Below are 25,867 nucleotides of genomic sequence, written 5' to 3'. Positions count from 1 at the left end.
TAGCACAGTGGTTATTTCACTCATTTGCTGATATGTGGAAAATCCCATTTTGGGCTGGTAGCGAATGGGCAAATAGACTTTGCATTTATTGGCGATGGATCCCAGGGCGTTGAGTGATGCTAAAGGAAGAATCCAAATCATGATCACCATGGAAACAAAACTTGATATAATAATCAAGCAAAATGAAAGAGACGCACGCATCTTTCCCTTTGTTAAGGAATATGTCCGTCACCCGTCGACAATCGGGACAGTTATTAAGAATGAAGAGGGCATTAAACTAACAAAGTCTTATTAGGGCATCACAATCCTCACGTGCGCTAGTTTTAAAATAGGTATTTTAATCCGCCTGTCATCCACCCACCAACTCTACCGTACCAGCTCAAGTCACGTCACAGCAACGATAGTATTTTCCCATACACGCATATTTTACAAGAATGCAGTACTTACTGTATACTTATTTTTTTTTTTTTAATGTTTTTAGCTAGTTTAGCGGGGTTTTTTATAGGTTTCAATCCGCCACCGTATGGGCATTTCAAAACCCACTTCAGATCAGACTAATATTGTTTCTCACGGGTTTACTGTATTGTGACACTATTAATTGTAGAAACAAAAGCTCCAGAATTGGACTTCACATGTTTTATTATCCATTTTTGGTAGAAAAGTACCTTTGTCCTCATTTTACATGAAGTGAAAAAGAACCTAAATCCTTGAATTGCTTGTATACAGTGCTGCCGATAGGATTCTAATGAGCAAAAAAAGAATGTAAAGAGGAATGAGGGAGTGTTGAAACCATCACGGTTTGAAACGAAGTGCCATGTCTTGGAGTGCCTCCAGGAGTCGATCTTGGTCCTGCGTGGTGGACTTGGTCCAAGCCAGGGGAAGATGCGTGGCCACGGCCCGACGATCTACGAGGCGCAGGGTTTCGTGGACAAATTCAAGGACTTTTTAAGGACTTCCAAAAACAATTTGACCATTTTTCCAGTAGCATTCAATGAAGAAATCCGGCTTTGATCAAAAGAACCAGAGCCTAAACCCCATCTCTAGCCCCAGCCTTATTTCGGAAGCTTAAAATCGGTTTAAAACCCTAACTCTAGCTCCTAACCCTGGCATCGCCCCACACCTATCCCTAGCTGCAATCCTAGCCCTGTTTCAGACCCTAACCCCTGTTCTAAACCTATTTTGAGACCCTACATTTAGTATAGGACCCTTATATGGAACGGAAACCCAAGTTTCTAACCCTAAATCTACTTCTAACTCTAACTGTAAACCCTGTTTCAGAACCCTAAATTCAGTTTACTACCCTAATGAGGAGCCTAAACCCAAGCTCCTAGCCCTAAACCTATTTTGAAACCCTACCTAGTGTTTAGAACCTTCATGTGGAGTTCGAATTGTAGTTCCTAACCCTAGCTGTAACGCTAGCCCTAACCCTGTTTCAAACTCCAGCTCTATACCTAGTTTAGAACCTTAATTTGGAGCGCGAATTCTAGTTCCTTAGCCCCCAACCCTATTTCAGAACCCCAAATTCAGTATCGTACCATGACGAGAAGACCTAAACCTTAGTTTTTAACCCTAGCTTCGAGCCTATTTGGGAAGCATAAAACAAGTTTAAAACCCTTATTTGAAGCCCAAATCCGAACTCCTAGGCCAATACCTAACCTAAGTACATAGCAAAAATTTTAAGCATTTAAAAATTCAAGGACTTTTAACAAATCATTACAATTCAAGCATTTAAGCATTTCAAGCACCTGTAATAAGCCCGAATAAAGGACTGTATTAGAGCTTTTATGATCTAAGAAAAGGAAATTGAGATTTTCAGACCTTGAAAGAAGAGTCCGCTGGGCTGCTCGACGGCGGCCCGGGACACGGCCAACCACAGCGCCGTGTCGGCACCCATGGCTTCGGTGCGGAGCTTGTTCTTCATTTTGGCGTGAAAAGACGGCATGGACGACTGCACCGCTGCCACGGAGGGGAAACAACACGACTCAATTGCAGAGGTAATATTGGGCCGAAACAATACAGCCCGACCCCACCCGCGGGTATTGAAGCCCGACCTAGCAATCGACTGGATTTGCAGGACCGAGTGCGATGAAACCCCAAAATTTCACATTTTATTTGTGAGGAATCGGGAGGGGAGGACTAGATTTATGATAACGAATCAAAGCCTTTCTTAAACGAGACTGTACAAACATTGACATCTTTTCGATTTTTGTGTCTGCAGTTTACATTAACCGACAATTTTTAATCATTGACGGTCTTATCAATGTTGAGGGGAAAAATTTGAAGGCCGGAAATTGGGCCAAAAACCACAGCAGCATTATGTCCTTCAGAATCTAGCGCAGTACTTTAAGAGAGAGGGAGCAGAGAGACAACGAACAATAACGGGTGGATAATAGACACAGAAAGGTGTTTTTTGAACAGACAATGCAAAGTCTACAGTACAGTATGTGATATTTCATTTATTCAGTACCCACAAATAGAGTATACATTTTTACAGATTTATATTAACATTTTAGACCAGACCTGGCTTGATATTTAGGTCGGGGTCAGACTCGGCCTCTATTACATTTCCATCTCTGATTTTAACAGTTCAGCCATCTCTAGCGTTTTCTACCCGGTTTCAAAAAAATGAGTGGGGGTTCCAGGATCCCTTAAGCGCCTGGGTCATCGGGGCACCAATTAGGAGGAGACAAATTGAAATCAATTGACAAAACAGAAGACGGGAAGAAGCCGGAGCTCATCTTGGTCCCGTCCCCCCTGACAACCAAAACAGTTTTATAACGAGGCATTTAAATGACATGTCCTCATCAAATAATCATCTATATAAAATCGAGATGAGCATAGTCATGTTTAGGATAGCGATTTCATGTTTGCCTGGACTTGAGACCTACCGGGCGTGTCGGCCCATCCCGGGTGCATGGAGGAGAAGTGAATGTCTTTGTGCTGGGCGGCCCATCTCTCCGTCAGGATCACCTGCTGCCTCTGCACAAACACAACGTGACTCCACGCCCTTCCGCCTTCCTCGATCCATTCTCTTTTTTCGGTGCGCGGCTGACTTTGTTCTGCGCGTAAGCCGCCGTCCCGTCGAAGGTCCCTTTCTCCGACTGCAGGTCGTCCGCGTCCAGTTTCTGCGTCAGCATGCCGCCGGAAGAAACCGTCACCTGCCGGGAAGAAACTTTCTGTATCTGGTACTGTGATCCCTCGCTCGTCTGCGCTTCGTGACCTCAGAGCAAAGAAAATCCGTTATCCCCGAATCGCCTACTGCTACGAGCGGGTACCGGCAGAGAGCGTTTTCGGTTCCGGTTTCCGTCGACTGCTAAAAACGAGGGACTTGTTTGCAGTCATCGACCGTTCGGAGGGACGCTGGGCAAACAATTAGAATGCCTCGACGGCGACTAGCTTAATGCTAAAGCTCGCTAATCCACTCACCACTCTAGGGTCGGTCGCCTTCTTCAGAGTAGGTACGAGCGCTGTGGTGAGGATGTAAGTTCCCAGAGTGTTAGTGGCAAAGTTCTTTTCCAGGTCTTCCTCTGTCAGCTCCCGCTGGTTGACCATACAGCCCGCGTTGTTGACCTGTAAAAAAAAAACGTTACTTCAAGTGGGAAGTATGGCGCGCATACACAGAACAACTCCAGGAAACAACATGAATCCATTCAGAGACGGGGATGGCGAAGGGACAGTGCTGTAAAGCGGTAGACAGAAGTCTATGGTCATTAGCTCATGCTTTGCGATCACCCAGGTCCAAACATTGAAGTAACAAAATAGAAAGAAATAATCTTGTGTAATATATGAAGTCTAAGATGAAATCATTTTATACATGAATATACATGTGAAGGAAAGATTCATTTTTGTGCACGTCGCGTGACTTGAGCTGGTTGAGTCGAGTAACGGGTGGATGCAAAACACTTAAATTGATGTTAAAACTTTCGCTTGCGAGGATTGTCATGCCCTTAAAAGACATTTTGTTTATTCTCCTCCTCATTTTTAAGAATAGTTCCATTCGATGATTAGTTACCCCCATGCACCCGATTCGTGTACCGCCTGATTAATTCTTGATAATCGGAAGCTTTGTTGCCACGGTTGTCATGTTTTAGGCTTCTACCTCTAGCGTCACTGCAAGTTTTGAGACAGTGTGTCAAGCATTAGGTCGTGAAATCTGAACTGAATTACGAGAAAGGCATTGTGGGAGGGAGTTCAACCAACGGCATATCGGCATCTATGCTAAGCTGTGACGCAAACCGACAGTAGAGCAGCATTTTATATGTCATCGACCGATAACAGATGGCATCTTGGAGACGTTTTGGATTTTATACGTTTTGCGGGGCGGTGAAATCATGATGTGGTACTACGGGGCCCAAAAGAGGGGCTGAAAAACCCGCAACACCAAGTGAAAAATCATGAAGGCGAGAAAGTCCTATCCAGAGGTTCCTAACTCACTCTTACCAAGACGTGAAGCTCGTTACTCTGAGAGAAACTCTGTGCAAAGTCCCACACTTGTCTGGGCCTGGACATGTCCACGATGTGGACGTGCACATTCTGCAACACAAAGAAGAACATTACAAACTCCGCACAGGCTTCTTCAAAGCTCGTTGAACTATGGCTCCGCCCTCAAACGCGCTAGTAGAAATGCATTTCAGTTTGTAATTTTGTTGTTGTTTTTTTCTTACATTTTCAACTTTGAAATGGTTAACGTTGCGCATCAAGTACATGCAAATCTCGACTAGGGTATCCTGAGATGCTGGGCAACGTGTGTATTTTTGATTTTATTTTTACAAGATTGAGCCACATCTAAATTGTGACAAGTGTGTGCTTTGGATAAAGCTATGCGGTCGTCCACAGCACCAACTCAACGTGGATAAATGAAATCAAGATTTCTACATCTCTTCTCGAAGGAAAGTCAACGTTAGCTCTTGGCTGCGTTTTCCATAACGTCTCCTTGTTTTCTGGGAAGTCAAGTAGCCTGCTATGTGCTAGTGTTTGTACGTTGTTAATACTACATTTTTTTGAGTTAGGCTAACAAAGGTTAAAAAACTAGTAATAATAACAAGTCAGGTCGAGTTCGGTGAATGAGTTGAAGGTAAATGACATTTCTTGTCCTGCAGTGCATCAACAATGCCTATTCTCTAGCTTTTTGTCATGGATGGTGAAGACAAGGAGATGAGTTTTATCTCGTCTCCATTGTAACCTGGAGCTCAAGCTTTTATGGTGGTCCTGAATATAAGCCTCCAATGCATATTTGATCTTCATTGAATATGTGATCTTTCTGGCTAAGCCCTAGCTCGATCCGAGGATCTCCTCTCACCTGGTTCTTACTCAGATCCATTATTTCTTGCTTGGCAGCTTCCGCTCTCTCCTTGTTACGACAAACCAGGTGTACGGTTCCACCTGAAAACACACCGTTCCTCATTCATAGGCCCCGTTAAGTACAATGCCTAGTGAAAGTATTTTTAAATGTTTAATTTAGATGGATAGATACAAAATGTTGAATATGTTTGTTTTTCTTTTTACGATTGTGTGTCACATGGTGTTGATTCTTATGAAATAGTTTTCGTTTTTTATGATCCTGGTTTCCAAGATGTCCAAAGGTTCTTGGGGAGGGGAGGGGGTTCAATACTTTTGCAAGTGACTGTAAAAGCATGCAAGTCGTTGTGACTGACCTCTATTGGCAATCTCCAGCGCCACGGCTTTTCCTATACCGCTGTTGGCCCCCGTGATAAGGAAGGAGCGGGCGCTCAGGTTGACTTCCAGGTCGGACGCCGCAAAAGTCTTTGCGGCCGCCTCGTAGCCGCTCCTGCTCAAAGTTCACGTCGGGACATTTCAATCGATTAGAAACAGAGGTGGGCAGTCACCGCTTCTATTTACTTTTTGGAGTATTTTTAGATCACCCGGTACATTTGCAAAAAAACGTACTCTGCTACATTTGGCTACGTCGAAGCCGTTACTTAAATCCCCTCCAGGTAAGTAGGCGTCTGTCTGTCTCTGCTAAGGCGGATTGACCTCGTTCCTTCTATTTATAGTTGACCAGTGAGCAGAACAACCACCAGGCCTATTTTACTGTGCTGTATGTGCACTATATAGAGCCGTAGCCTCACGTTTACATACGTTTTATCCAAACAGTCAGACGACATAGACTTAACACAGACTCGTCATGTATTGATGACTTTAATGAATTAATGATATGATTGAATGCTTGATTAAAAAGACAAACAAATAAAACTTTGCTTGGTACTTGTAGTTTTTTCACCCAGAACTTTGTTACTTTTAACTCACGTTATTCGTTGGGTGACTCCTATTATTCTGAAGTAACGGTTCTTTTACTCGAGTCGAATTGTTGACTACGGTATTCTACGCACCTCTGCTTATAAACATAAAACTTCTTTGGATTTTAACTGAAAAAGATGTCTTCTTGTTTATGAAATGATATATAAAGCGTAGACGATTGTAAAATCGGATGAAAGATTCAGAAGACGTATTGTCATTGAGCGACAAAACTTTACAGAATAGATATTCTGAATAAATATCCATAAAACCTAGAAATAACCCCGTTAAAAGTGAAAAAATGCTACCTTAGCAGCATCATTAAATAAGTCAATGTTTAAGTGTCGTTGAAAACTATCAATGCTAAATGTAAAGAGACCTTCCTTTTCTTGATATTATAATCAACAACATTTTGAGATTTGTATCGAAAGAAATGTGTGCTCGATGGCATAGGTAAAATGGAGTCCTTCTTTTTCTCCTTGGATGAAATCCATTATGAAAACATGCCATGGATCCTTCTTTTACTCACCAAAAGAAAGACGTCTCAAATTGAAAGACATACTTTTATATAGATTTTATTAAAAGAAAAGAAAAATGACTGCGGATGTCGGTCGCGTATTCTCAGATTTGACTTTTATGTTTATGTTCATCTGGCCCGCCAATGAAAAGGGTCAAAATATAGAAATAATAGATATACTGTATTAGTAAATCTAGTACTACTATTAATAAAAAAAACACTACTACAGAACTATTACAAATGTACTACAAAAAGATTTAGTATCCAATGAAGTGCCTAAACTGTATTAGTTTGCTTTCATTCTGAAAATAAAAAAATACTGTAGAAATACTATTAGAGCAAAATACAACTACGGAAATACTACAAAAGAAATCATATTACAACAATACTAAACAAATACTGCTTTGGAAATAATACAAGATTTTATAGTAATACTACAAAAATACAACGACAAAGATATTACAAAAATACTACGGACATACAAGATTTTTACTATGGACATACTATGGAAATGCGCAAAATACTGCAATAAAAACCACTGCAGGACTACTAGAAATTTCAAACTGCAGTTATACTACTACAGAAGTACTACAAAACTAAATAGGACATTTAGTGCTTCACTCGGGGACCTAGCATATGACTTGACCTGTGAGCGTTCCAAAACCAAATGGACGAAAGTCATTTATTTCAAAACATAACCTATATCATGTACTGTATGTTGTAATTCTTCCTAAATCAAAGTACGCCCCCTGGCGACTCCAAATATGCCCAGCCCTGATCGAAGTAGATGCAATCAGTGTTTTTACTGACTAAAAGGAGGGGCGCCCACATGATCTCAAAAATCAATCTTTTATTGAAAACGAAAGGATTAAAGAAAAAAATCCAAATAAATGTTGCTATTTTTAGAGTATGGCCGCAAATATTTACAAACGGCACGCGAACGCCACACGAATACACACAAAATACAGGATCGGGGGTTTGTTTTTTTCCCTACTCACTTGGTGTATTCTTGAAGGCCTTTCATGAACCACACGGCATTCCTGTACATGGACATTTTTCCTTTCTTGACTTTCGACTTTTCCTTGAATTTGGCATAAGAAACCAAAGAAATGTTCACGTTTCGTAAACACTGACTTCAATCTTATGTAGTCGTGGGCGGGGACCCGGAAGTATTGCTCCTTTTTTTTAAGAATGCTTTATTGACTAAAAGGCGTTCACATTTCCATACAAACACTGCATTGAACGTCCCCTGATGATATTTTACGAAATTCTACGACGGAAACATTCAAGAAATATTCCAGAAAAATAAATAAAGAGGCCATGAATTATCGGTCTATACGTGTGAATGGGTAAGTGTGAAGCACGTTGTCAAGTCAAAATATGTGTATAGCCGTTTATCACAAAAAGTCTCAAAGCGCTGTACAGAGCACAACAACACCAACAAAATAACTAGTAAAATAGAACATCGAAGGAAGAGAACATAACAGGAAGATATGTTAAGAAAAATATGGAAAACTTAAACGTGTAACTTGGTTTACATGGAATCCAAATGCCAAATATGATTCTATAAATGATAATAATATTGCAATGTAAAGTTCATACTCAGGTAAAAAAAAATATTTGGAGCTAGATAGCTAGCCAAAATAGTAAAAAGATAAAATGTTAGCTCGATAGCATACAAAAAAATGTAAATACCATAAAATGTACGAAGATAGATAGCTACAAAGCTAAAAAAGTAGCCAGATAGCTTGCTAAAAAAAAACACGTTTTTTGCTCATTCGCTTGATGAAATCCAATTACTGAATTTAAGTTCTTTTTTGTACCACTAGAGGGCAGTAAATATGACACACAATCCCTTTAAAGACTAACACTGTTCCTAAAGCGCTTTAGGAGGTCTTCATCGACTTGAAAAGCGCTATAGAAATGCATACATTTACATAAAAATACCAAAATGTTTACAAATATTATTAGTTTAAGCGGCCTGTTGGTTTGAGGAAACCTTGATGGACAAAATATACTCTTTTTTCACATTGAAAAGCCATGAAAGACATTTTGTTCACCTATGAATGTCAAATTGAGCTAAAATGACTAAGATCGATTGGCTTTGAATTCAGTTTGTCAGGGTCCAATATTCCACACACAAGAGCTGTCTGAAATCATTGCCACCTCACACTTATCTGCAATAGGAAGTATTGCTTTGTCCATGTACTGTACTCGTGTACAGCGCCCCTCTGAGGACTAAAGAGGGTTAGCAGTAGAAACGAGAACTTAAGCGGTTGGGAAAGATTGAAGCTTGTTTTTATTGATATACTGTACTTGACTTCATGATGAAAGATTGTAGGTTTTTGAAAACCTTAAAAATAATATAATGGATACCATTACTGTTATTATTTCATCACAAAACATCGAAAACATTTTATCGAAGCCCTAACAATTATATATTTTTCAGACATAAATTAAAGGTACAGTGTGTCATATTTGACCAATAGATTTGTAGGGTGTTTTGCAACTGAAAATGAGTGCTAAAAAGAAAGAATACGAAATACAGTGTCTCAAATTGACCAAAACACACTATTATTTACCCTCACGTTTTCTCTAGCGTTTTTAAAAGAAAGAAAAAAGAGGACAATTAAAAGAAAAAAGAAAAGAAGAGGGTCAAATGAAAAAGGAGAGAAAAATATGAAAACACTAAAATAAAAAAGGAGAAGGAAAATGAAATGGAAAAGAAAGAAGAAAAAATGAAAAAGGGGGAAAGAAAGAAAACTATGAAACAGAACAGAAAAAGGGGAAGAAAATTGGGTGAAAGAAAAAAGAACAAATCAAAAAGAAAAGAGAAACAAGAAAGAATAACCAAAATAATACTTCATATGCACAAGATTAAGAAACAACATTATCGCAGGTTTGGGAGCACCTGGGGCACTTATGTCATCTCCCTTTCGGTGAGGATCATCTTTTTGTCAAACAGATGTTGATTTCTTCACCACCATACGTTTAAAAAATGCATGTTTACATGATGGTTCGTACTGGGTTTTTTTCCCAAATATTTATTTGTTTTTTTTACCACCAATGGGCACTAAATGATACACGCTCTCCTTTTAACGTTTGTCAACTTCAACTCCCAGAATGCTCGGCGTCACGTCAGCTCCCGTTATTGCTACGTTTATCCACCTGACGCATTCCAAGTTTCAACTGGCTGTTAAAGTACTCACGACCACGACGACTGCAGTCAATTATTCGGAAAGAAAGGTAAAAAACACATTTTTATCCTCCAAAAAGTTCAACGTGAAAATGTCGGACGACGGCTAAACTTACGAACTTTCCGAGTGAGCTGTAAACTAGCCTGGGGCAAGGCCTGTCGCCATGGCAACAAGCTTTTTTTCCTTTACCGCCTCGATAAATTGAATCCATTTCAACATATTTCTCTCCTATGAGTGAGTGTGGTCTCATAATATGAGTTATTTTCTTTCAATGTGAATGAAATGTTGTTATATTTGGTCATTATAGGAACGACTGCACGTTTAATGTAAGTTTGTAACCCCAGTAGCTAGCCACCCAGGCAAATATGTCTCACTGAGGGAGGTGAAGCCGCCCCCAATTCGACATAATATACGTTAAATATAATATAATATAAATATGTAATGTAATATTAACACCAAACTAAAAGGTATTTCCATAAACGGGTTTCCTGCGAGGTCTTAAAAACTTTTAACAATTCAAACATCGCAAATGAAGGCATTGAAAAGCTCTTAAATTGTGTCTAGAAGTCCAAAATTTCACTCTCAAAAGTCTTCGTTTTTACACCTGTCTTTTCTGAGCGATAGAGCAAATAACTATATCATAAAATGTTGTGTCGTAAATGTTTCGGTCATTCCTACATAAATGTATGACAGAATAGGCGCAAGATTGGTCTTAAATTTCATTGGATGTGGTCTTGTAAAAGTCTTTAAAAGTCTTCAATTTGAATGGAAAAATCCTGAGGGAGGGAAGCTTGTTTAATATATTGAGGTGATGTTTAGTGGCTAAACAAATCAAGTACTATGGTATATGTAATATCACCCAGAGTGACTCAGTCAAAAATGTAGGTGTCATATTTGACCCCGATCTGTCCTTTCAAACACACGTGAAGAATATGACTAGAACAGCTTTCTTCCATCTTCGCAACATTGCTAAAATTCGTCCTATGCTGTCTCAGTCAAATGCGGGGATTATAATTCGCTACTTCCCGTCTCGATGACCGTAATGCCCTACTCTCCGGTCTCCCGAAGTCCAAAATCAAGAGCCTTCAGCTGGTACAAAGTACTGCAGTGAGGCTTTTAACTAAGACAAGAAGGTTTGATCACATACCCCGATTTTAGCTCACCTGCATCGGCTCCCTATTAGCTTAACATGTGAATTTAAGGTTCTGTCGCTAGTATACTAAATCATGCATGGACTTGCTCCCTCAGATTGAATTTCCTCCTATGTTCCGGTCCAGAGCCCTCGCTCTGAAAACGCTGGTCTCCTGGTGATCCCAAGAGCCAAGAAGAAATCCGCAGGTCCGAGAGCGTTCTCCATTCGGGCACCGGTGCTGTGGAATGATCTTCCCCCTGAGTTTGCTAGCAACCTCAGTGGAAATGTTTAAATCTAGGCTTAAAACACACTTCTACTCTATAACATATGAATAACCTATATTTTATGTTGATAATATGTGTATTATTTGCCCTCATGTAAGTTTTAGATGAGGGGATGGTGTCGTAATAGTCTGTAGTTTGCAATAGTCTTTGATCTGTGCAGCCCTTTGAGACTCTTTGTGATTAAGGGCCAAACAAATACACATGACTTGACATGACAAGTCCCAAGTTATGAAAATGACCATACAGTGAACTCTCGCTATAAGCGCGGTTTACTTTTCACGGTCTCGCTTCTTCGCTGAGTTTTTGGTCAAACAAAACCAAAAAACTTAATACAGTGTTTTATTTGTCAAACAAATGATTGAGCCTGTAAAAGGGCTTTATTTGGTTTCAGTCTATAATGAAGTATTTGAATGTGTATTCATTGTAAGGAAACATCTTTCTCCCACTGTTTTTTTTTGGAACATGACCCCTGTTATGAATAAGCGTTCGCTGTAGTTTATCTCAGTATAAACCTTCAGTAAAAAAAGAACAAGATCGTAAATTGTAGTTTACAAAAAAAGTCATTGCGGGTTGGTATCTTGACTAAAAATCGACCTGTACGGGTTTTCCACGACCTGTGCCAATTATTAGTAATAAAAGGAGGCCGATAACCAATATTCAGAGCCGATATTCGTTTGCTGTAACAGCTTAAAACTTTTGCAATATTGCAAAAATCAACAAAGAATATTTGGTGTAATTGGAAATAAAACTTTAACAGTTCTCTGAAACCTTTTACAGTAAATAGATTAGAATTTCAATACAACTCACACTCTTATCACTTAAACCAAAAACTAACAGTGCAGGAAATAGAATTAGGCTTAGCAGCAACTCCTATAAAGGTGCATAAAAACTTAAATAGCTCCCTGATTTTATTCTTACCATAGATAGATAAAAAATGTCAATACAATCTACATGAATCAAATAATTTAAAACAAACAAATGCTTGGAAATTTCAACGGAGCTGGCGAATTCAAGTGTGGGCACTCTTGTTTTAGAGCCAGATGGACGCACTAATGTTACGTTAACAGCTAATCACTCGGCCTTATCCGATCGACTTTTCCGATCAGAAGGCGCGCGAGGGTAGCATTCGAGACCGAAGGCAGGAGAGACGGAGAGAGCCTCTGCTGCACCTGAGCCTAAATAGCCCAGTTTGAAATATATTCAATCGGCCCGTCGAATGAATAAAACTGTCGATACCCGTATGCCTCAAATTCTCAAATATCGATAATCAGCCTGCCCGATAATCGGCCCGCCTGATTATCAGTCGACCTTTAATCTTGACGTCCTTAGAAATCTGCTAAGATGCATGTGATTTAGTCTCTTTAAAACAGGGGTCTCCAACGTTGTGGCCCCTAAAGACAGTCGAGGTGCGGGCAGACCTCTTTTAAAAATAGCTCCCCAATACTGGGAAAATGTGATTTTCTAGTAAAATGTTTTTTTTTTTAATCCTTTTAAACTCTACTCCTAATAATCAACATGGTAACATTTTTAAGTTTATAATTTGGAAATGCGTATCAACCTAGGTGCAAGTAGAATGTACCTCAATGAAAAAGTTTGAAAGCAGTTTTTTGACAGTAGTCTCCTGGCAAGTACATTCAGCCATCGAATCTCCTTACGTTACGTGACATAAAGTAAAAGTCTAGCTCCTAATCCTTGACCGACTTTGTACCGATAATGTGGTGTTTCTGGTCTTTAGGTGTAATGGACGACTACGAGGTGCTGCGTCCCATCGGAGAGGGTGCGTTTGGGAAAGCCTATCTTGTGAGAGCCAAGGACTCCCGCGATGGCCGTGACGCTCAAAGTGTCGTCAAAATCATCGATCTTGCCAAGGTTTTTTATAGCTTCTATATTTTTAATATGACACATAACGTAACGAATAATGACGACATTATTTGTTTCCTGATGAATGGATTGTGTTGACGCTATTTTGTCATCCGGAGGCTGGGAATCTTTTCGATCCAAAGAGCCATTAAAGCAAAATCATTTAATACACCCTATATTTCAAGACAAAATTCAACAAAACCTCAGAACCCGCTCACCAGACAAAAGCTCATTTTATTTTACTGTGTGACGATTGATGGTTTGATCAAAAATATGGAATTGTACTAAACGCCAGCACCTGTGTCCCTTATCAATATAAATGTACAAACCTGGGTGTTTACAGTTTGTTCTGTGGGTTTCTCATCCAAAAGAGACTCAATAATGAACATAGATTGTTGAATGAGCTTCCATATGAAAGATTATTTGGAGATTTGCAGCCTAAACAGGGTCTGTTGGTGTGACGGCTTGACTGTAAATAAACTGCCCTTAAAACTCTGTCCTATGTCTACTGGACCGAACCCCATATGCATAACCAGTGCCGCCTTAGCTTGGCATCCGCTGAAAACAGCTACATCTGTTACAATTCTATAGATAAATGTGCACGTTTTGTTTTATCTCCGAGCCGGATGTATGTCTGTTCCCAACCCCTGCTGTATTCCCCCGTTTATCATGGTTAACGGGGATCAGAATCACCTCGCGATGTGCGAAAATCCACAAAGTAGCCCTTCATCCATTTTTCGGCCTCACGAACGGCTTTCATTTCAGGTGGAAAAAACGGCAAAAAAAGAGTCGCTCTGCCTGACCAATATACGCTCTACCATACCCTACTTGCAGCAATATGCAGTCAAGGATAAAGGATGGTGGAGTAGTTTTCAACTCACTGGGATTACAGTGATACAAATAAACACGGTTGCTTGACCTTACACGGGCGGTTATCCTTCATGATTATGACTAATATGAAATATATATATTCAGATGTCAAGCAGGGAGAAAGAAGCTGCCAGGAAGGAAGTGTCCCTCTTGTCGAACATGGAACATCCCAACATCGTCACCTTCATCCGCTCCTTCCTAGGTGGGAACGTGTTGACGCGTGTACACACCCGTGCAAGCATGCGTGTTCCATGTATGATCTTAGACAGGGGCAGCCTGTGCATCGTCATGGAGTATTGCGATGGAGGCGATTTGATGATGAAGATCAACATGCAGAGAGGAGTATTCTTCACTGAGCAGCAGGTACACGTAGCCCGACGTAAAACATATTCGAGAATTGATCAAAATCGGCTTGTTTTTTTGTCGGATCCCCTGGTGATTCATTTGGATCCTTGCCGATTGTTGCGGATTAGATTCTGGCCTGGTTTGTTCAGATATGCCTGGGCCTCAAACACATCCACGACAAGAAGATCCTGCACAGAGATATTAAAACTCAGGTACTCTTAAAAGCTAAAAAAAAATGTGGATTACAGAACCAGCATCCTTTCCCTCCCTTTTTTAGACAGAAAACCTAAATCATTGGACAAAAAGCTAACAACAATAAAACTAACTCCCAAAATACATTTTCAAAAAAATGAATCGATATGGCATCAGTTTTGTTTTTATGTGAATAATTCAAAAGAGGGGTGAAAAAAAAATCGAATTTCAAACAATTATTTTTAGAATGTTCCTCTTAGAAAATGGAACAACTTTCGAAAAAAAAATAAAAAAATTCTTGACAAAGTATCAAGTATTTTTGCAGAAAACATTGTATGTGAATCATTTTGAGAAAAAGAAATTTCAAATTTTGGAACAAATTGGGGAAATATATTTTATGATATATATATATATTATGATAATCGTTTTTCCCTAAAAAAATAGAACACATTTTAAAGATTTTTCCCTGACAAAATAACAATAGTTAAATAAGTGAAGTTTATTTAGGCACAACACTAAAAAGAACCGCATCAACCCACCAATCACTTAAGGGAACAACAAAATATTTGCACACAAAAACAGCTAAACTAAACAATGATAATATTATACATAGTGCCCAAATGTAGAAGGCTGAAGTCGAAGCTTTTAAGTGCCCAACCGTTCCATTTTTTAGACGTATACAAAATCAAAAGAAGAAAAACAGAACTTTACCCCACAAAGGAACAGTACAAAACAAGGAAATGACATTTCAAACCTATAACAGTATGGCTAGTGGCGCGTATAGCATTTAATACACTAAGAAAATATTGATATATTAAACTTGGTATATATATCCAAAATACAAATACTACATTATTATTATTTTTAAATAATATAAATAGTTTAATCAGTACAAAGTAATTTATGGTTAAAAGTTTTGTATTTTATAGAATATTTTAAATGTTTTTAAATTTGTTATACGTATTCATTCAAATGTTTGAATCAATAACATCCTTATCTCTTGTAAATTTACCATTCTTGAAGTAATATATTAGAAAAAAAGGTTCAAACGTTGTTCGATATTTAAATCCATTTTTATAAAAACAGGATTGAGGGAAAAACTGATTTCAAATCCTTATTCCTCGTCACTGTAGGACCCCTCCCAGAGAGCATTACAGCGCATTACAAATACACTTGAGTCGTTTCAGCCGGGTTGCCTTCTTTCTGTGTCGTAGAACATTTTCCTGAGCGAGCGAGGCTCCAAAGTCAAGCTGGGCGACTTTGGCATCGCCAAGACCTTGACACAGTACGTGAGCGTCACTTGCGCGTGCGCGCGAGAACATCTCTCAAACCGCCTGTGCGCATGCGTGTAGCACTTTGGAGCTGGCCTGGAGCTGCGTGGGAACCCCTCTCTACCTTTCCCCGGAGATCTGCCACAGTCGACCCTATAACAACAAAACGTACGTACGGACAACGTGCGCTTCAACTTTATTGGCAAATATGCTACTGGCGCAACATACAGCACAGATGCAGCACAAGACAAATCACAAATTGCAGCAAAGGTTAAACAAAAAAAGCAACAAAAAAAGATAGGTATTGTCGCGAAATCTGGATGCCAATAAATTATTTGAACAAATAATCCATAAACCGATTAAGATAAATAGCAGAGTTTCTTCTTTTCAGATCCGTCTCGCCTTTTTGGAGCTTCACATAGGTTTTTATATCATTAGAACAGGAAAACGGATGAAACACCTTTTTTTAGTTCTTCTGAAGGGTGGCTACTCTCAACGTTAGGTGAATCCTTTTTACTGTTTTTGACAGTTATATATACATTAATCAAGACACACACACTCTGGGATTTTTTTTGGGGAACGTTTTTGTTTACTAATCATCTTCAGAAAAAAGTTGTATAGAAACACAGAACAAAACAAGAATAAGAGAATGAAACAGAGGATAGAAGTTTGGATCTTTAATTGGCACTTTGTAGATAGAAAACAACGGTGGCTTAATTATTACGTTATTGTAACTTGATAGAATTCCCCCTTAACGTCACACCGATTCCCATACCTAGCACAATGAGATGGACGGTGGTTCTGGTTCGATGAAGGTGAAGGCCCATCCTCTATGTTCTCGGCATTTGAGCGGTGATTTGGCATAAGGCAGAGGAGTAGGAGGGTGTAGGGCAGGGAGAGAGTTCAGAGTCCTGACAACCTGATGGAAGAAGCTTTCCTTGAGCCTGCTGGTTCTGGCTCTCAGACGCTGCAGTCGTTTCCCTGATGGCAGCAGATTGAAGAGGCTGTGAGATGGGTAGGTGTTGTCACATGCAATCCTGGACAGGAGTTGTAGATGTCCAGGAGGGGCGTGAAGAGGACACCCATGATGCGCTGAAGGCTCATTGGGCAGGACACTGTGCAGGAGCTATAGCACACGGTGAGGGAGCTGGACAGGATGCTCTCCGTGGTGCCTCTGTAGAATGACAGCATGATGGGGCTGTGGTACTTGCTCTCCTGAGTTTGCGGATGGGTTTATTTGACCGGGGATGTGATGTTATGGCTCCAGGACAGGTCCTCACTGCACACCCAATAAGATGACATGTCTTTGTACCGTATGTGCAGGGACATCTGGTCTCTGGGCTGTGTCCTCTATGAGCTCTGCACACTGAGACATCCAGTAAGTGTCTACACACAAAAGTTTTAAGATAATGAAATGTAAATGGTGGTGCATCAAAATGAAAATATGGGGCCAAAACCAAAAATGTGTGATGCGTGAGCCGGATACCGAAATGGCCTTATCAGAATAAATTATCCCAAAATAATGATTGTAGTAATAAGTTGACACATTAATAACGCTTGACTTTCTCGTGTAATATTAAAATCATAATGAAATAACTGTAATAAGAGATATGTTTTTACAATTTTGTGCGTTTGTTTAGTGTCGAGATGGCCCTTGGGAAGGATAATTTAACAAACAAGTCACAATTGCATATTTGCCATCGTAAAATGGAGTAGAATGGGCGTACCAGGTGCTCTTGAATTAACGGTCGGTCTACATCACAGATGGTCATAAAATGTGGGCCATGACTGAAAGAACAAGATCCCGGATACAAGCGGCTGAAATGAGGTTCCTCCCCAATGTGGCTTGGCTCTTACCCTTAGAGATAATGTGAGAAGCTCGGTCATCCGGGAAGGACTCAGCGTAGAGCCGCTGCTCCTCCACATTGAGAGCCAGTTCAAGTGGCTCGGGCATCTGATAAGGATACCTACTGGACACCTCCCCTTGGAGGCGTTCTGGGCATGTACAACTGGCAGGAGGGTCGGGGACAACTTTGGACAAGCTGGAGTGACCCCGTCTCTTGGCTGGCCTGGGAACGGCTTGGGAGGAGCTGGACAAAGTTTCTGGGGATAGGAAGGTCTGAGCTTCCCCGCTGAGGCTACTGCCCTGCGACCAGAGCCCGGATAAGTGGAAGAAAATGGACGGATGGATACAATTCTCCTCACACATAACTTTGTGCCAGCCAATCGACTTCAGGGACAAACAAACTTAATGTCAAGTCAAGTCCCATTTATTGATGACGCCCTTAATCACAAAAATGTCTCAAAGGACTGCACAGGATTACAATGACACCATTACTTGATCTTAAACCAACATGCGGGCAAGAAAAACTCAAAACCTCAGCGTGAGGGACAAAAGAAACCTTGGGAAGGGGCCTCATAAGTGGTCATCCCCCTTACAGGATGACCAGGGTGGATGTCGCACACGGACTGAACATTGCACACAATGTACGTGTTTACAAATTAAAATGGCTCAACTATAGTAATTTAGTTGTGTGTTGATAGCATTTAAACATTAGCCAAAGTTTGCCTTGCTGACAAAAATGAGGAAGCAGAGGGAGACATTAACTCTGGAGAAAATGCCTTGTTGGTAAAAGCATGGCCCAGCTCCCATTTAGATCTCAATTTCCTTCTTGTATGCTTAGAAACCGTGTCCTGCACAAACCCACCCCCTAGTGAAAGCTTGCTTTGCATAGCTCGCTTCACATTAAAAGTCATCACATCATTCTCTCAGAATCTTTTTTTATATTTTCCTTGATATCATTTTTGCTGGAAAACATTTCCATGCCGAAAATGTGTTGCATACCTAAATGTAATATGTGTCGAATGTAAATTCTACGAAGATGAATGGTATTTGACGTAGGTTATCGTAATGTGTGTGTATGCCATGTAAAGTTTGAGGGGAACAGTTTAAGTCAGCTGGTCAATAAGATCTGCAGAGGCCACTTCATCCCAGTTCCCGCTTGTTATTCCGACGATCTCCGACTGCTCGTGGTGCAACTCTTCAAGGTTACAGAATAAGTGTGTGTGTGCGCTCCATTTCTCAGTGTTCCAGTCTTTCACGTTGACGTTTATTTCCGGTCAGGTGAACCCTCGCGACCGTCCCTCAGTCAGCTCGATCCTGCAGCGTCCTCTCCTCAACGAACACGCGCAGGTGCAATTTCTCCTTGCTTGTTTTAATGTTTTACCTCTAAAGAAGAATATCACCCCATCGGCAGAACACGTTTGAATCGAATCCAATAATCTTAATTGTCTTTGATGTCTACGTTGTGAAACATTGCATGCAACAAGATCGGACATGGTGCTCCAGGGAAAAAAAGGCATCATAGTTTTTAGAGACTGGCCTATACAAAGTAATAGTGCAATGTTCGTGGACAAAAAAGAATAGTGCACAGTAACTGTAGTGCAAGGTAAAGAAGTGCAAAAACATTGAGTAGCATCAAAAAGAAAAAAAATTGCAAGATATGTGTTTACAGTTTTGAACTTTGTCAAGGGTGGTGATGGCCCTAGGGAAGAAGCTGTCTCCGAGCCTGTTTGTCTTAATTTTCTTATTTGAAGACGTTATATCTGTTTTTTTCTGAAGAAAAAATAAGGAAAATTACCCTTGAAATAAACAAACTCATGCTAGATTATCTTGCTCATTTTAAGTATTTTTTTCTCACGTAGGTAGAGATTATTTCTCTGTGTGTGCAACACTTTCCACCGTCTGTTAGATAAGATCATTTATCTTATTTCAGGGAGGATTTTAGTTATTCATCAGTGAAATTAAATATCTCACAATAAGAAAAAAATATATCTTTTTCTGTTAATTGGGTAAGAATTTATTTGCAGTGTACATTCGCCAATCACGCAGAAGGTCCCTGATTTGAGACCGGGGGGAAAGATGTGTTGGCCTGGAGAGGGATGGGCGCCACCAGGCGGGCTGTACATGCCCAAGACATACCACAGGAAATGGTGCTCTTCTTAAGGGATACAACCAACCAATTTATGAGCTCCTCACACCCTTTTCACATCACATCTAGAACTCCAATCAGATACACGAAGAAGTGAATGTTCATGTAAAAATGGTGTATGCAGGTTAACAGTCACAGTAACGGCACACCGGCTGCTCATGTCTGTAAAGCAACATCAGGTAACACACGCACGTGCAGAAAATCACAATAAGGTCAATGAAATATCCAGGCAGGCTTAACAAAAATGCACTTGTTCTTGTCCAGACAAGAAGAAACTCCATGTCAGGCCAGAATGGAGAGTTTGTGCACCTGCCTCCTTGACGGTAAAACAAATACATCAATAAAAGTTAAAAAAAAAAAAAAAAAAAACAATTAGATAATAAACAAATACAATCGTTGATGTTAAATAGGCAATACTCAAATACGTAAGTTACATAATGATTATTTTTTTCTACACATTGAATACAACTTTTTTTCGTGATTGCTTCACAGCCCCACCGAGCAGGACACCCTCCTCATGCTGCAACGGGAGATGCATTGTCGAATCACCATCTAAAGTGGGTTCAAATATGACTACTGAATGGCTTTCTACCAAATAAAGTAGGGATCGGGAACCTTTTTTGACCAAAAGAGCCAAAAGGCAAAAAATTATATATATTATTTTTTATTTTTTTTTGAAGACAAAATTCAAACTGACTCTACAGACAAATCTAATTCTTCAGCACATTTTATTTCACTGAGTTACATTTGATGATTTTATCATATCTATGAAAAAATATTTTTAACTACTGTAAAGGAGGATACCGACCTATTTACCTTCAGTTCAGACGGCGCTGGGCGAGGAGGAGGAGGAGGATTAAGTAATGGCACAGGCTTTATTTCATCTCCGAGCCATACATGCTCACAAAAAGAGCCATAAATGGCACGTTAGCCGTAGGTTCCCAACCTCTGACATTGGGCCTTACTTGTTCTGTCGCAGGATTGGACCGTATCAGCAATACTTTGCCCAGCTAGATGCCTTAAACAGGGGGGATGTTTGGAATCCTCCACCTCACCAGCCCCCTGCTCCTCCCTGTGAGCCGTGTGACGATGACTACTCTCCTCCGGTTGAACCCTACCAGTTGTAAGTGGCCAGCATAAGGTCTATTTACAGGTTGTGCCCGTACGTGGCTTGCCAAAAGTTGAACTCGCGCTATAAGCAGGATAGGGGAACGGATGAGGGTTCCGGCTTTGTGAAAATTCACTTAATACAGCTCGTTACGGAAAGGATTAACCGACTAAGTCGGGGGACTACTGTAGTATTGTGAGTTTCAGGGTGGCGGCAGCTCGTGAAGAGTACCTTCAGAGGAGATACGAGGCCAACCAATACAAGCTGAGGGCGGAAAAACAGCTCGTAAGCGACATATTTTTATATTGAATTGAATATCTAACGACCATACGACTCTTTTAGGGTTTGCGACCCAGCACGGCCGAGAGCTCTAGGCCGGCCGACGGATGGGAGGCCCGAAGGCAGCCACCATGCGAAGCGCTGCACGGCCTCCCTGGAAGAAAGCAAGATGAACAACAGGTTATTATTACATCGTGAACTCCGCTGAAGAGAAATTGTGCGCGTTCTTGCGTACGCAGGAGTACCTGAGGCAGCTGGAGCTCATAAGACAACAATATCATCAAGAGATGAAACGGATGAAGTCGAGAGCCGAGCTGGAGGTTAAAACACACAAACACATACTGTGACAATTGTGTTTTCATTGGCCATTTTATTCGCAGCTGCCGGACAAACGCGACACATTTGCAATGGACGAAGAATCTCAACCTTCTACTACACAAAACCGTGAACTCCGAGCACAAGCAGTGCAGGCAAGCTTTTACTTAACTCAAATACAGAAGGCTCTTATCAGGCTTACGGTGTTTATTCAAAAAGGAGCGGAGATCATTTTTCAATAGCAAAGCGTGTGTTGCATACATTTATTATATATTAGTAGTATCGGTTTTCTAACCGGCATAAGAAATCATTAACACGACCACTGTCTTTACATACATGAGCAATTCCTGAATATGTGTTTTTTGTATCAGCCTATCATTTATATTTGTAATCGTCCGCTGGCCCTTTATAAAAAAGGATGCGTTCCTGGTTGACTGAGCCTATTACAAAGTAATAATATTGTAACGACATAGTAATAGCATCCCTTACTTAACAGATGGTTGCCCTTCCCTACTGATTGTTTCCCAAAAAGTGGTGATCCTTCCTCTCTAAAAAAAAAACTATGCCATGTCTTATGCAGGATTTGGAACCGGCTTTGAGGAAGATCAGAGAAAAGCCTAAACCAATGAGAGAAGTAAAAGAAAAACAAAACAACCAGGTGACTTGAAGGACTCCTTGAACCGAGAGCTGCAGAATCTTCGTCGTGAACCATACCGCAATCTTCTTCGGATTTTTTGCAGAAAGGAATCGTGTTTGAAATCCGTCTCGACGATGCAAAATCTCCTGAGTCAGAAGACGAGGCGACTTTAGAAGAAGAGGGAAATCGGGATGTTGGTTGTCAGAATCAGACGGTCAACCTGCAGGAAGTTGAGGAGCAGCTGGAAAACTGCAGCAAGCCAAGGAAGGAATGGAACCGGGGACCATCGCAGACAGTGATGGAGGCTCTGTACCGCATGGACGTTAACTTGGCTTCTACGCTGGAATTTCAGCCAGGTCACTATTTGTTTTTTTTTCATTTTGAACAAACTAAAAGGGAAAAAAAAACACTGGACTAGAATCGTCTTTTTTGTCATCGCTTACCTCGTAGTCTGCACAGCCAGATAAGACAAAGCAGTCCAGGATAAACATGTAATAAAAGACTTAAAGAAGACAAAAAAAATCAACGAACAAGGTAGTGCTTGGCCTATGTCAGAAGTGCATCAAAAAAACAGTGCAATGACATCAGCAGCAACGCTGTGCAAAAAAGAGAAAACAAAAATAGGAATATACAATTCCCATTCATGGGAAAAACATTTTTTGACAGTTGTGTCTGCTTGTCTAAGGCAGCGATGGCTCTGGGGAAGAAACAGTCTCTGAGGCTGTTAGTCTTTGTTTTAAGGGATCTGTAGTGTCTGCTAGTGGGGCACCAGTTCAAAGAGGCGGTCGTGTGGTTAGAGGAGTCCTCAATCATGTTGTCCAGGCTGGCCAGAAAGCAGCCTATCATTTTTGGGGCTGTTTTGATGACTCTCTCTAAGCTTATCATGTCTCCATCTGTGTTTCATGGGATACACTTCTCTAAAACTACCTTTGGAAACCTCTGAACTGCTATTCTAGCTCAGGTTGATGGACCCACGCTGGACGAGCCCCCTCCAGGTAATATATTGCCCGTGCAATACAGACGTAAAGCACTGCTCACAGAAAGTGTTTCATAAAAGTCTCATTTTTGGCTTGAATTCTGGGTGAAGAAGAAGAGGAAGGAGTGAGTCGTCGACAGTGGGTCCCCGAACCACCCAAGTCTCTACTCGATGCCATGGCCCATGCCGACATCACATGCTCTACTGTGGATTCTCGTAGCGCAGGTTAGAATCAAACTTGAAAAAAAACTGCAAGTTTGTTGTGAGCACCAACTCTGAAGTGTCCTCAAGAAGCAAAGGAAGAAGATGAAGACATTGACATGGAGATGGACCAAGTGGATCCGGAGCGCCTCACGGCCAGGTCGGATGACGACGATACGTAAGTCTGCGCGCCATAACTCCTAGCTTGACATTTTAGCCCAGCGGTTTTCCATCTACTCAAGGAACTTTGAGGAGTCGGAGGACGAGACGAGGGCGGAGTTGTCTGACTCCAGGAGGAACTTGTTTGTCGGCGAGGACCGCGTGGAGACGGCGAATCCTGAAGAATCGGTAGCGCTGGAAGGCGGCCGACCGGGAGAATCCCCAGCGTGAAAAACTCGGGACTCATTGAGTATTGAAGTGCTTTATTCTGACAGCAAACAGTATTTTCTTCATATGAAGCTGAAAACCATCTACGGTGGCCTCCTCACTGCCATTCAAATGATTGTGTTGTACATTGTAGTGTTTGCTGTTTGTGTTCTGACATTTGTTAGATGTAAACTAAAACTGATTTTGAACACTCTACTTCAGGGCTAGGAAAACAATGGCCCACGGGCCACATACGGCCTTTCAGGCTTTTTAACCTGGCCCGCTAAATCAATATAAAGAAAAATATATACACAGGGTGTTCCAAAAGTTTTGGCACATTTTGACATTGATTATCCCAAAAACTATTAAGGATATAAAACAACATGAGGCAACGCTGGAACACGTTTGGCAATAGTTTGACTATCGGCTCGATGTGTCTCGTGCGACCAACGGTGCCCACATTGAACATATTTAAACATTGCATGTCAAAATTGAGAATACAAGCTTTCTGAATTGACCAGATCTGGTTTAATATCCTTAATAGTTTCCCAGAAATTCAATGTCAAAATGGGCCCAAGACTTTTGGAACACCCTGTAATTATAGTATATACTGTATAATTTATGGATCTTTTATATTGTTTCTCAAATAAAATAAAAAAAACGCATCTATTAAATAGGCAATAAAACATCTAACACTTGTTGGATTTTTTTTCAAAAGTTTTCCAATACTTTCTTCCTCTATTACCAAACAATACCATGACCACAACGATCTACGTTCTGTAAAATAACTCTTTTGCCCTTTTCAATTAAAAAGGGTAGCATTTATCTATGTATTTTTTCATACAGGTTTATTTAAACAGTTCTGACACTTTCCTCTTTTTAACTTAAGTCTGACCTTGATCCAAATGTCATATTTGGATTGTGGGAAAAACGCTATCACATCAATGTGGAGACCTTCTCAGCAAAGACCACACACCCCACTAGGATTATGGCAAAATTCAAACCGTGGACTGCACCTCTCAACTATCAATCCTTGCGCGTATCCTGGAAAGTCATCCTCATTTTTTTAAATTTGTCTTTATTGTCTGTGGAAACAATGTACTGAACATTGTTTTCAATGAGATCAAACTTGGCACTCCAGGATAAGTATGTCATGTAGCGCAAGCCAGCAATGTCTCCCCAGATCGGACAGAAAGCAGCCGATGATATCCTAAGCTGTCCGATGACTCTGTTGGGTTTTTCTGTCGTCTGTTGTCCTCCCAACATTTTCGCTGTGGCTCTGTAGAAAGTGAACAGCAGCTTCTGTTCCAGGTGGGTCTTCCTAAGCACTCTCTGCAAACCGTTCTAGGGATGGCAAACCAGGAGAGATCATCAGAGATTTGAAAGCCCTGAGGTCTGATGGAGTGAAGGTCCTCTAGATTCTTCTCGCCATCTTTATCCTGGTCACAAAGTCCCTGACTGGAGGCTTCTCATGATTGCTCTACATCTAGGTACGATCCCGAAACGGCCATGCTCACTGTAAAAAACAACCCTTGCTTTAATACAATGATTTTCAAACCAACACTGACGTATCAAGCGCATTCACAATATTATATTTCAGAATGACGTTTAACAGCAAATTCACAATTTACACTGACTAAAACCCAAAATGTAAAAGGTATTCCCTTACATTGAAAATCAACTGGAAAATTGGAACCCCACCCCGGCTTTGAAATCTTTTATTTGAGCTCAAATCTTTTCTCCATAGTCCAACCTCTTTGACGACGTCACTCTCTGGAGTGAGTGACGGAATGATGTCATTGTGTGATATCATCGAGCGCCGCATCGTGGTATGATCGCCAGGGCGATACCCGCACGGCTGCTGCCCTGCTTCCCACTGGGTTTTAAATGCCGTCTTGAAATCCTTTCAAGCCACATGCCCCCCAAAAATACAACCATCTAAGGTGCTAACGAAGCTATACTTGACTTTAAATCTTCGTTTTGAACCCCCAGAATCATTTCTAATGCTGACCCAGGAATGAATTTCTTCATTTCTTACTGGATTTAGCGATCCGCTAAACTTGAAAACCT

General features: G+C 40.7%; 3 protein-coding genes and 1 long non-coding RNA gene across 5 annotated transcripts in view; 2 read left to right on the top strand and 2 right to left on the bottom strand.

Moving 5' to 3' along the window:
- Positions 1–621: 621 nt before the first annotated feature.
- On the bottom strand, positions 622–7,942 carry dhrs12 (dehydrogenase/reductase (SDR family) member 12). Its single transcript, XM_088352259.1, has 9 exons — positions 7,771–7,942; positions 5,655–5,788; positions 5,300–5,382; positions 4,441–4,533; positions 3,427–3,570; positions 3,054–3,158; positions 2,889–2,979; positions 1,819–1,956; positions 622–905 (listed from the first exon to the last, which is right to left on the bottom strand). Exons 1-9 carry the CDS (start codon positions 7,824–7,826, stop codon positions 793–795), a joined length of 957 nt encoding a protein of 318 aa, XP_088208385.1. The 5' UTR covers positions 7,827–7,942; the 3' UTR covers positions 622–792.
- A 60-nt stretch (positions 7,943–8,002) lies between these two features.
- nek5 (NIMA related kinase 5) lies at positions 8,003–24,836 on the top strand. The gene is made up of 25 exons (XM_088353037.1): positions 8,003–8,121; positions 9,895–10,018; positions 13,121–13,254; positions 14,221–14,317; positions 14,381–14,478; positions 14,589–14,672; positions 15,867–15,937; positions 16,005–16,091; positions 17,247–17,301; positions 18,858–18,971; positions 19,048–19,116; positions 20,040–20,094; positions 20,180–20,238; positions 20,408–20,472; positions 20,895–21,038; positions 21,230–21,308; positions 21,366–21,482; positions 21,542–21,622; positions 21,683–21,772; positions 22,198–22,275; positions 22,358–22,610; positions 23,211–23,249; positions 23,342–23,455; positions 23,522–23,609; positions 23,674–24,836. Exons 3-25 carry the CDS (start codon positions 13,126–13,128, stop codon positions 23,819–23,821), a joined length of 2,214 nt encoding a protein of 737 aa, XP_088209163.1. The 5' UTR covers positions 8,003–8,121; positions 9,895–10,018; positions 13,121–13,125; the 3' UTR covers positions 23,822–24,836.
- Positions 23,837–25,557, bottom strand: LOC148352373 (uncharacterized). Its single transcript, XR_015852714.1, has 2 exons — positions 25,467–25,557; positions 23,837–25,313 (listed from the first exon to the last, which is right to left on the bottom strand). It is a non-coding gene; the product is annotated as an uncharacterized LOC148352373 (long non-coding RNA).
- The window catches only part of lcp1 (lymphocyte cytosolic protein 1 (L-plastin)), a 13,612-nt gene continuing 12,891 nt past the window's right edge, over positions 25,147–25,867 (top strand). The window contains exon 1 of one of the 2 annotated variants that reach the window (XM_088353038.1): positions 25,147–25,287. In XM_088353038.1, coding sequence (XP_088209164.1) covers positions 25,269–25,287 — 19 coding nt within the window. In that variant the 5' untranslated portion in view covers positions 25,147–25,268. Of the gene's footprint in view, positions 25,288–25,717; positions 25,741–25,867 lie in introns of those variants that run through there. The other variant, XM_088353039.1, reaches the window with a different exon arrangement.

Source organism: Urocampus carinirostris, chromosome 14, assembly GCF_059441175.1.
Source record: "Urocampus carinirostris isolate Australia breed hairy pipefish chromosome 14, RoL_Ucar_1.0, whole genome shotgun sequence".
NCBI classification, from domain to species: domain Eukaryota; kingdom Metazoa; phylum Chordata; class Actinopteri; order Syngnathiformes; family Syngnathidae; genus Urocampus; species Urocampus carinirostris.
The sequence above is the reverse complement of the archived record's forward strand: the minus strand, read 5'-3'. Positions and strand labels throughout refer to the sequence as shown.

Excerpts from the sequence above, each read along its gene's own strand:
- nek5 (XM_088353037.1), top strand. The coding sequence starts at position 13,126 with ATGGACGACTACGAGGTGCTGCGTCCCATCGGAGAGGGTGCGTTTGGG. Across the intron at positions 13,255-14,220 it reads AAATCATCGATCTTGCCAAG|ATGTCAAGCAGGGAGAAAGA; the intron begins GTTTTTTATAGC and ends ATATATATTCAG. Across the intron at positions 14,479-14,588 it reads TATTCTTCACTGAGCAGCAG|ATTCTGGCCTGGTTTGTTCA; the intron begins GTACACGTAGCC and ends GTTGCGGATTAG.
- dhrs12 (XM_088352259.1), bottom strand. The coding sequence starts at position 7,826 with ATGTCCATGTACAGGAATGCCGTGTGGTTCATGAAAGGCCTTCAAGAA. Across the intron at positions 2,980-3,053 it reads CGGCTTACGCGCAGAACAAA|AGGCAGCAGGTGATCCTGAC; the intron begins GTCAGCCGCGCA and ends GTGTTTGTGCAG. Across the intron at positions 906-1,818 it reads CAGCGGACTCTTCTTTCAAG|ATCGTCGGGCCGTGGCCACG; the intron begins GTCTGAAAATCT and ends TGCGCCTCGTAG.